At 41.3% G+C, this 11898-nt stretch overlaps 1 protein-coding gene across 1 annotated transcript in view; it reads right to left on the reverse strand.

Annotated features, from left to right (window-relative positions):
- LOC311270290 (1-phosphatidylinositol 4,5-bisphosphate phosphodiesterase beta-1-like) overlaps positions 1-9005 on the reverse strand; it is a 29195-nt gene extending 20190 nt beyond the window's left edge. The window contains exons 1-6 of the mRNA XM_084375070.1: positions 8552-9005; positions 5005-5082; positions 3849-3917; positions 1648-1788; positions 1447-1526; positions 65-118 (exon numbers count right to left, since the gene is read on the reverse strand). Coding sequence (XP_084231196.1) covers positions 65-118; positions 1447-1526; positions 1648-1788; positions 3849-3917; positions 5005-5082; positions 8552-8650 — 521 coding nt within the window. The 5' untranslated portion in view covers positions 8651-9005. The remainder of the gene's footprint in view (positions 1-64; positions 119-1446; positions 1527-1647; positions 1789-3848; positions 3918-5004; positions 5083-8551) is intronic.
- Positions 9006-11898: the final 2893 nt, after the last annotated feature.

The following is an 11898-nucleotide window of genomic DNA, read 5'->3' on the forward strand; positions in this document are numbered from 1 at the left end:
TAACACTCAGACAGGAGCATTGATTAAAGATTAGGAAGGGTAATAATAATCAGCAGGAACTCACTTCTTGACAGGAATCCTCCCCTCTGCGTTCGGCTGCAGAGTTAACCTGACGTACCTGAAACAAAGAGAGGACAAAAGTTCAGAGCTGTATATCACAAGGCTTCTTTAACTTGATCAAAGGCTTTTAAACTCTGCAAGGGAGCACCCAGCAAAATGAAAGAGAGTTTAATACAGTGATGCTCCCACTTACAGTTTAAACAGACAGCAAAAAAATGATGATAAAAATGACGTGTGTGTATAAGAGAATGGATTATTTACGTTTAAATGCTTTATTCCAACAGATTTGAGGAGTTAGATATGACCTCCTTCTCGTCATTTCATGGACACCAAGTGGACGTAGAGACGTAAAGAAGGATACTTAATCTGTAATCTGATGTAAACTCACAGAGGATTTACAGTCACAGTTGTGTATAGATTTTTAAATCCTGAATCATGATCCATCATTACATGAAAACTGAAATAACTTGACGTGATTATATAAGATTATATAAGATAAAATTCAGTCATTTTCTCCACACCCACATGCTGATGGAAAGTCTGGGAAAGTTTCGCAGTCCACAAAACATTTCCGGAGCATCACATCGACAGCTCGTCTGGTGTAATCCAAAGTCTCCAAAAGCTCCAACGTACAAAACTCATTTGACAAGTTATTTACACCCTTTTTCAAACCTAAATCTTCATTATGGCGGCTAAGCTAGTCTGTTGTGGACTACGAAACTTCCCCTGCGTTTCCATCAGCATGGGGGTGAGTGGATAGTCACTGACATTTAATTTTTTGGATGAAGTTATCCTTAAAAACTTCAAGGATATGACTTGTATTATGCTTGTTGTTAACTAATCCCATGAAAAGATCAAAACCAACAATGCATCAGTCCAAGCCTCTTTGTTCCTACTAACGATGTAAATCTTTAAAGAAAATGGTCCTTTAAAAGCTGGGCATTGTATTTTTCACCAAGCCGGACTGAAGCAGGAGGAAATAGTTCCTTCTCTGGGGACTATTTTTAGCAGCGGAAGAACACATGGTCGGCGCTCCGGCGAGTATTTAAGGCAGCAGGATGGTGTAGGAGGGATTGACTCAAAAATAAACTACAGTTGCTTGAGGGAAATAAAAGATCGGGTCACCCAGGGCAACAGTGCTGCTCACTGATGTGTTTTTAATAAATTCTGGACAACAGCGGCGCTCAGATGAATAAATACGTCTGCCTTTGGACACACAGACGATACAGTCACACAACACTTGTTGTTTTCAAGGGATTTGTCGACATTAAGGAACGATAAAGAACATCAGCAGACTTATCCTCTAAATAGCCCGAGGATACAGAGTGCTTGAAGTGTGTACATGTATGTGATTGTGTGTGTGTGTGTGTGTGTGTGTGTACTCACGCTTTCAACAGACTCTGGTCTCTGTTGAGATTGTGGCTCAGCAGGTTGGAAGACAGAGAAAACAGTTCCTCACACCACACCTAACGAAATCAGACACTTTATCATCATCATCATCATCATCATCATCATCATCATCATCTCAGTCATCATAGTCATCGTCACCATCCGTCCCTGTCATCAGCAGAGCACTGAGTTCATTACCTTGGCTTCGTCCTCCTGGGAAGCGATGAAGTTGAGCTGGTTGACGTTTACAAGGTCTGAAGCCGTAACCACGGTAACCATGCGGTTCTCAAGCCGGCCAACCAGGTTTCCAATATCGAGCAGCTCCCTCAGCTTGGCCTCCTATTGGACGACGCAGAAATAAAAAAAGCTGTCGGCTGAAGCAGAGCCGCACACAGGAGACGGATGCTCCTCGTTTATCAACAACTACTAAACGTCTGCTTTTCTACCTGCTCTAATGGTGAGAGCATTAAACATCTCACAGGTACTCAGAGTTTGGATCTAATGTTAAATGTCAAGTTAAAAATCTGTGAAATATCAGCTGGTTCAACATAAAAAAAAACCATTTAAACTGCTGTTTCTTGGGCTGTGTGGCTTCATTTGTGGGAAGCGTTTTGGTAAAGACAGTAAAGCAGCATTTTCCTCCAGTTTGAACTCAGTCATGAAAAAGCATTTGAGAGATGTGTTCATCATGTTGTTTACCACACTCATGGTACATGTGGTATTTTGTTTCTTGGCTGAGGAAGCTGTCTGTTGGCACGAGTGGTTCGTGCCATTTCGTGCAGAAATTCTGCAGATCCCCTGCAAATTGCCAATGTGTCAGGTTTTGGAGAGCACATTGGATTGGCCCTGCACTGCGCTTTATGCTCAATACACATTTATTTAGTCAGGGAATTACAAAACAATCAGGCAGGTCTGATCCAATAATATAATGTTAGAGGAAAATTTTGGGTATTTTTAAGCCTGGGCTCTATAATTACATGCTCCGGTGTGTAAATGATTCAAAGCCTACTTAGCAAAAGGTATGAAATGGTTCCAGCTGATCGCCTCGGCTGGCAGCTGAGACACACCTGCAACAACATGTGGGGCAACTCCGACTGTCAAAGTTACGCTCATTAGAAGTGCTTGTTTTTGCCACTGACAGGCCGAGGTTGTTGTGTCTGACAACATAACAGAAAATGATTCCTAAGAAGAAAAACCTTTTTGTTTAATACATTTTGTACGTCTAGCTTGAGGAGAAGTCTTACCCTTGAGTTGAGGCGAGTTGTTGCAGGAAGAATTCATTTCCAAAGTCACGGCTGAATATTTAACCGACTTCTAGATGAGGCAACAAATTAAATCGCTCACCTTACACAAGATTTCAGAGCGAGACCTCTCCTGAAACAAGACTTGTGTTTCTGGTTACACAAAGGATCTGATTACTTAACAAAAGATTCTCTCTCTGTAGGAATCATTTCTGTAATGTTGTCAAACACTCAAACAGAAACAAGCACTTTTAGTGGACATAACTTTGATAGTTATAGTTGCCCCAGAGGATTACATGGCAGTCGTTGCAGCCGTTTCGCAGCTACCAGATGAGGCGATCTACTCGACCGATTTCAAAACTTTTTGGTAAGTATGACCCATTTACACAGCAAAACATGTTAATATAGAGCTCAGTTTTAAATATACTAGAATTCCCCTTTAATGCCCCAAATATCAGCATAAAACGGCATAAATAAACATCCACACAGCGTTAAAGAAGTTAAAATTGTTCATCAGACCCCCCCCATACACACAGTGTAATCCATTACAGTCCCTTCTTTGACGCCATCGTTTTTATTCATGCATTTCTTCATGAATTTGGGTGTGATCATAATACGTTTTAATTCCCTCCTCCGCCCAAACTGCTGAGACTTAGTGAGGATGAATCCTCCATCTTTTTAAGGCGCTTCTTCTTTGGCTACAGCAAATGTTGAAATATGAACATCCATTTCTGGGTGACAACATAAATGCGGAGGTAGTGGAGGAACAGAGGGAGGAGATTATTAGAGATTTGTACAGCAGCCACAGTAATCATGACTTAAAATCATTCCAGAACCGCTGAGCGACTGCCAGCGAACGATATACTGTATATCATATTCTGTTATTTATAGAGCAACATGCACAGAGAGCTTTCAGAAGAAGGAAGATAAAACACAATGACAGGACATGAAAGCGTTAAATGCAACATATGATAGGAGAAAAATAAAACAGAAAAGTAAAATATCTCAAAGAAAGAGAATCAAACGTACTGTACAAATACGAGAGGGATGCTGGAAACTACATGATTAAAACATCAGTTGCTCTGCATGAGAGCAGTGAGAGGTCACAGAGATGCAGGTGTGAAGAGGGAGATGGTTAAAACCTGAACGGTGAAGTACCTTGGGTGTTTTGGTGCTTCTCCCCGTTCTGACATCTTTGACGAGGGTCAGGTCCAACAACTCTGTCTCCTAATGAAAACACACACACACACACGCACACACACACACACACACACACACACACACACACACACACACACACACACACACACACACACACACACACACACACACACACACACACACACACACTGTCAGCTGTTATCTGGGAGGGTAAATGCTTCATCCTGTTTCCTGCTGAGGATTTCATCCCACCTGGAGAGAAAGTGTGAGTGTGTGTGTCTTTGTGACGATCAATGATCACTTGCTGTCTATTCTATTCAGTTGTTCCCACAGCCTTTCATTCTGGTTTATCTGTATAGTGTTTTTTCTTGAAGATAAAACAATATAAATACTGAATGCACTGGAAATAATTAATAAGTCTTATGTGTAAAACAGCTTCATCAGAATGTTTGATAGTTAACCTAACAAATTATGTTAATAAAAGTCCTGTTTTTGACTGAATATATGGAATCCAGATTTAAAGGAGACATATTCTGCTCATTATCAGGTTCATCATTTTATTTTTGGTCACTACTAGAAGAGATTTACATGCTTTTTTTCTCCACCTCTGTCTGAAACGTTATGTTTTAGCTCCTGTCTCTTTAAGGACCCCCCCCTTCCCTGAATACCCAGTCTGCTCTGATTGGTCAGCTCACACACGCCTGACCCAGCGCTGACACAGCAGCTGTGCTAAATCAATTCTTACATGCTAAACTAGCTTCTAGGCGTAAATTATGCGAGTGTGTGACATGGTGACGCCTGTTTTTACATTAATCAATGAGTGATAACACCGGCCACTTTCCCCCATTGAGCACTTTTATTTTTAATACTTCATGTACATTTTCCTGATTATTCGTACATATTTTAATATACTTTTATTTCACTGTGGTGTATCAAAGTTTGGCTCAGAACTGTATCTGACTTTTGTCCCACTTCTAATGACTCTACCGCCCAGATCTGCATATTGATGAGTCAGATTTGGACGTAATTAATTAACTTCACTGTTTTTTTTTAGCATGGTGCTAAATTAGCTCCTCATCATCCGCCTGGTTGGTGACAGTTTAGGCCTACAGAGGCGATTCAAGACGTGTGTGTGTGTCTGTTGGAGTTGAACCTTGTTTTGGTCGGTCCAGTAGAGGTAAAATCCATGTGGATCCACGTGTAGGGTCACTGGATTTACAGTAGACAGATCCTACAAGACAAACAGGAGAGAAACAGCCTGAAAACATACAAAATGCATTCAACATTTGCAACATTTTGGTATCAATAAAGACTTGTTCATGTTGGAGTCGAGGTGTCATGTCAGTATTATGCACAACCCTTCGTACTGAGCGGTACCGATGAATCTCATTTTCCTGCTCACATCCGAGTCAGCTTCTAAATGTGCTTTTCAAGAGAGAGAGAACAAGGGGCTGATGTCACGGACTAAAGTTCTGTTCAGTTGTCATGACACGCAGCTATTTTTCCCAGTTGCCAGAATAATCAACCCTGACAGTTTGTAATTGGCTGCAGGTGGAATGAGACAGTTGCAGCTGCCCTGATGTTCTGCCGTCTGAACAAAAATAGTATAAATTGGTTTTAAGCTGTTTGACTACAAAAAGTATTTCATTCAAATCTTGGCAGTAAGAATGGTCGCCATAGGGGGGGAGTTGCAGTGTTTGATGTCTTCCAGCTCGCAGCCGGGATGGACGTACTTCAGTTTGGTTTAAAGCTATTTCAAACAACGAATACACACAAACACACAACAAAGCAAAAGACACATGAATTTTGTTGGAAAGTCCACTACGTTTGGCTTTAAGTATACACAGTTAAACAAGTGTTCTCAGTGGCTTCAACAGTATTACATAAAGTCAGAATGAGGTGGCCTAATTTTTACAGATATGGGTGAAAAGTACTTGAACTTAACTATTTAAATCTTTCCCAGAATCAAATGGCTTCCTGCTTCCAGGTGGTTTAAAATAAGACTGAAAGTTCACAAGGCTTCATGTGATCGGCTGAGTACGGCTTGTTTTCAGTGACGTAAACCTAAAATCTACTATAGAGCAGATCCAGGAAGGAGCCAATCCAGGCTCAAAATGCTCTGTGTTAAAGTTAAACATGTAACTTTTCACAAACCACAGGAAAGGTAAAGTTATTTGACCATGGAGCATCGGATCACAGCTGGCAATATGCTTAATCTTCGTTTATCATGAGACAGTAGGGGTGGGTTTCGACCGAATTGCCTCGATACTATTGAGTATTGAAAAATGTTTTGTTATTGGACCCCAAATTTCAATACATAAGGAGTTAATCTCATCAGCATCAGTGAACCAATAAGCATGCAGCATGCTTGTTGTGCCAATAACTAATAATGCTGGTGATTGGCTGTCTCGAGGCGTGCAGGGAAAACACTAGGCTATGCCCAGATACAGGGAAAATGTATGTGTGCACACTGTCATCTTTTGTTAAAACAGACTTCATAAAAATCGGAAAAAAGTATCGTTCAGGAACCGGTATCGAAGTCCAGGTATCGGTATTTCAAATGTTTTTAACTAATAGCCAGCCCTATGATTCAGTCAATGCATGGATACAACAGTAATGAATTCAAATTAAATTATAAAACATCAAGATAAATGACAAAATACGATATTTTTTGTGCATCTCAAACTCTTTTCTGTATTGCAGATTTTGTATTAAATCAAATGGTAAATGGGCAGCGAACTTGAATTTACGTAGCGCTTTTCGAGTCTTACAACACTAGTCAGCATTCACCCATTCACACACACATTCATACACTGGTGGCCACCATGCAAAGAGCCATAACCATTCACATGCACACTTATACACCAATGGAAGAGCCACCAAGAGCAATTCAGGGTTCAGTATCTCGCCCATGAACACTTTAACACAGCAGGACCCGGGGATGAACCACCAGCCTTCTGACTAGTGGACGACTGCTCTACCCTACTCAGCCAGATTAAATTAACTGGCTGATGTAAGAGAAACATTATTGTCTTGACAAACAAATAACTGTTAAGGTATAGATAAGGTTACACTTTCCATTTGGCACTGAGTGTAGACATAGTTGTTACACAGGATCCCTGATTTATTCATTACTATACAGAGTTTGAGCACAGCAGGCAGAGGGACGCTTTGTGAAGGAAGTCAGTCATTTAAGGGGACTTGGGATCCTCGTATCATTATGCATTTTAACAATGCAAACCATAAAATAGATGTTTGCTTTCGGCCTGTGGTCCACCGTTAGGTTTCAGATCTGGGCACCCCTGTTTTAAGCTGTTGGAACAAACATCAAATTCTCATCATATTTCATATTTCTGGAGGGAAGAGGAAAGCCAGATCTCATTCGATGTAAAATGCTGCTTCTGGACAGAGCAGAGAAGAGAAGGAAGTTTATAAATTAGAAAAAGATCTAAAAGGCACATGAAACACTGCACATGTGGCATGAAGAGAAGCTTTAGACCAGCGGGATCTCTTGAGGGGAAACAGTCTGATAAAATATTTGTGTACATGTCAGTGCTCGTAAAGTTCTGTATCATTTCCTCCATGTTTAATGAAAAGGTCACAGATTCTGCTGTCTGAGCCGCTTTCCCTCCTGACGGTGCAGCAGCCGACATCCAAAAGAACCAAAACTGGAGGATAAAGCTCAGAAGATGGTTAACTAGATCCCTGGTTGTCACTTGTTGGCATAGCAACCGATTTCTATTTTTCATAAAGCCCAGCTCTACATGTTGGAGAAATTCAAATATCAAAACACACACACACACACACAAACACACACGCACACACACACACACACACAAGGTTCAATCACGGTGAATTGGTTCAACGGTGGATGAGCTCTTCTGTGAGTGATTCATGATATTATATGGCTCAATACATCGATGCACACACACACACACACACACACACACACAAACAAACATCCGTCCTTTCTCACACACACACACACATCAGATCTGTTTAGGTGGTGGTAACCATGCCAGTTACCATGGCAACCGGACAGCACGTTTTCTCATAGTCAGGACCCATACTTCAGCATACCAGCACACACACTGACACACACACACACACACACAGACACACATCCTGCGTACGCACACAGACACACATCCTGCGTACGCACACAGACAAACACACGCGCACAACTCCGCAAATTATGTGTTGTGACCGTGCACATGACAGCACAGGAGGAGCTCTGCATGTGTGTGTTTGTGTTTAATACACATTTCAATGCACACTACAGTCAGTGCATACTAATGGAGTCCATACCAACAGGTGGCAAACCAAGAAAATTGACCACAGATGCATTTCACACACACACACACACACACACACACACACACACTGTCACACTCCTCTCCCGCTTGCTGGCGTCTAATCCACAGGTACTTACTGCCAAAGCTCAATCAACAAATGAATGTAAACACATCTGACAACATGGCACATTTCCTCCTCTTCCTCCTCCTTTTTCTCTCACTCCAGTACCATCACACTGGATCCAATTCAGTCGGGCATAGTCGTGATTATATTCTGACATTTCCAAAATATATGTTTATGTTATGAAATTAAAAGTGAACCCAAACATGTCATGAAACTAAGCAGCTCAAAATAATAAAGCTCTTTGGTTTTGCGCCGCATGAAACACAAATCAGTGTCCTTACCTCGTCCCATTTAATGAAGTTGCTTCCGTTCCTCAGTGTGAGAGAGACGGAGGGAGGCTGGAGTTTTAATGCATGGACCCCCGGCTGAGCGCTCGCCATGGCTTCACACACACATTAAACACACTCTCGCACACACACACAAACTGGAGATGCTCAGACTCAGACGCTCAGATGCTGCATCTCTGTCATGTCCGAGCTCAAACTCCTCAGAAGTCAGTCAGAGACGCTCAGCTGCAGCAGCATCCTCTCCTCCTCACATCCAGTCCAGGCTGCACTTGTCTCTCTGTTCTCTCTTTTTTTTTCAAAATTCAGTCTTCTCTTCTCTTTCTCTTTGCTCTGTGTCTCCTTCCTCTCTCTTCTCTCTTTTTTCTTATCCCTCCCTCCTCTCTTCTGCCTCCCTCCCTCTGTTTGTCTCCCCCTCTCTCCTCTGTTGGTGCTGCATCTCACTGAGAGACAGACTGAAACAGATGCCTTCGTGGGAGACAGGATACGTGTGTGTGTGTGTGTGTGTGTGTGTTTGTGCGTGCGTGTGTGTGTGCGTGCGTGCACTGCCTCCACAAATTGACTCATCGGCGACATGCGCACAAACGGCAGCTTCCCACAGATGGGGGAGGGATAAGAGAGGGAGAGCAGGAGGGACGTGGAGAGGTAGAGAGAAAGAAAGAAGAGAGTGGGAGAGATGGACAGAAATGAGAAGAGAAGAGGAAGGAGGGAAAAGAGAGAGAATAAAGAGCGAGTGGGAGAGAAGGGAAAGAGAGTGGGCGATTTAGTGGATGGTGAATCAAACCAAAACCAGGATTTTTGGTCAAATGAGGCCACTTTTGAATATATGCTTCGCTGCCAAAAGTACGAATATTCCACCCATATGTGGTTCTATCTCCTAAAGCATCGGCATTAATCTGCTGCTACGACAGCCTCCACTCTTCTGGTTCCATCAGATTTTTGGATCCTGGCTGCGGGGATTTGCACTTGGTCAGCATTAGTGAGATCTGGCACTGACATTGGGTGATAAGGCCTGGCTTGCTGTCAGCGGGTTCATGGCTCTGTGCAGAAAAATCTTACACACCAAACTGGGAGAGATGTGGCTGAGGGCCGATACTGCTGATACTTTGTCCTGTTTTGGGTATCGATATGAGCGTCAAGAGGCTCCGTACGAAAAAAACCCCAAACAGATCCTTCCCATATTAGATCATGTTCTGGTCACATCCTTCGTAGTGCATACTTTCTGTGCCTCTCTGATGCTGTGATGTTGTTGTTGTGTTTGTCAAATCATTTGGTCATTTTCTTAATAAGTAGTGGTACATGGCCATCTCCCCTACATAAGAACTGATGTTGGTGATGCACGTTTCTGCAAACCACAGATATATTATGAGCCAACTTTACGTGTTTTTAGGTTAAATTTTTAGTTTTGTCTCGTGATCTGGTTAGGTTTAGGCACAAAAACAACGTGGTTCGGATTATAAAAGATCATGTTTGAGCTTAAAGTGCCTGTTTTGGTTGCCACAAACGCAGCAGGAAATTGTCCTGAAGTCTCCTTAACAGCTGAACTGCGGTCACTGGCTTGGCACTACTGTCCCCTCCACCTCCCGATATGAAAGTAAGACCATAGACATGTTATTTGAATGTGATATGACAGATTTTGTAGGAATGTCAATATGGTACATAGCCTATGATACGTGTTGTACAAAGGTGAATTTATCAGCGGTTTGCAGAAAAGTTAATTGACAACTGGCGGCTGGATTCTGGCCCTGGTGTTGTTAACACACAGTCTGTGAAACTTCTGTGTTGTGCTGGAAACCGGTCGTTAGTTTATGTTAAAAGACTCCATTTCTAAACTTACGTCAACTAATGTTGCTCTCTGTTAGCGAAGCAGAGAGAGGCACTGACATGAGACACTCAAGAACATGCGTACTTTAAAGTCACATCCGTTGGACTGTCGCAGAGAAATCCAGTCCAGCAGCATTAAACTACTTTATAGGCGACTGGCAGAGACAGGGAAGATCTAATTTTTCACGTCACGTTACAATCTGCTCACATACGGTCAATAAAAACTTGAATACATGCAAAATGCTCCAAATCGTTACACAGAGATCAAAAATATAATTAGAACGATGAGTTGTAGCTCAGACCCTAAAAATATGACAGTTATTTCCACATACTTTTGGAAAGAGATTTTTTCATGTTTACAAGATGAACTAATTATAACAGAGGATGGAAGAGAGTGGGCGAAACAGTCGAGAGTCAATAATTGACTATTGGAACAATATCGGAAAAAAAAACACAGTCAGTGACAAACGGCCTGAAAGCTGTAACAACACGTCTCTGCCTCCAAACTCTATAACCAATATTGGCAGATTTTGGTGCATGAGGAGTCCAGTTAATGACAGGACATGTTGGTTTAGAGTGTGAGCATGTGTGTAATGATTCAGGGGATCAAGAGGCAAATGAGGACATTGAAGGACACAAGCCTGTGAATGTGTGTAATATCTGCCCCTGCGTGCTCGGCCGTGGATTCAAATCCAAGTCATGTTTTTCTGAAAAAGCAATCTCAGTAAAACATGTTGTTAAGTGTTTGCAGAGCAGCAGACAAAAACAGACACATAAATTAAATTAAACGCTCATAAAAATGCATCCTCACTGGTATCGGCGGGACATCTGTGGCAAAAAGTGTTCACTGATTCATTTATCTCTCTTTGTAGGGATGCAATTAATGATTATTCACAGACTCTGCAGTTTTTATTGTTTTATTGTTTTGTAGAAAATACTTCAGATGAAAACTGTTTGTAGTCTCTGGACTAACAGAGACAACATTTCTTACTGAAGGGGAGATTTAGTACAATTGGATGAAAAGTTTATATAAAATTAAAATAGTCATTGTTCACTTTCATGTCAAAATTATGGTAAGCCACAGTTAAACATGTTTTATTCACTTTGTCTTAATTTGGATTTTGTGCATCTGAAATTAGACATAATTTGGACAGATGGATGTAAAATATATGAGAAACAACATAATTTGACACTGATGTTGTTTTTGATTCATTGGTTCATCATTATGTTAATAAAAAAAAGGTTCAAAAGCCAGAGATGATGTCTTTAAACTGCCCGTTCGCTTCGACCAATAGTCCCAAAACACAAAGATATTCAATTTACAGTGATATAAAACATTAAAATGAAATTCTCATACTCATATGTGCTCACATTATTAGAGAATTTGGCTGTTTTGTTATCTAAATGATTATTAGACCACCAGTGATTTGACTAATTGCTTATTTTGACTAATAACTTTGTTGTTTTCCAAACACAGACGAAAAAAAGAGAAATGTACGACTCTTCTTTTTCCTTCGTTT

This window comes from Pagrus pagrus, assembly GCF_965226575.1.
Source record: "Pagrus pagrus genome assembly, chromosome: 15".
Classification (NCBI taxonomy): domain Eukaryota; kingdom Metazoa; phylum Chordata; class Actinopteri; order Spariformes; family Sparidae; genus Pagrus; species Pagrus pagrus.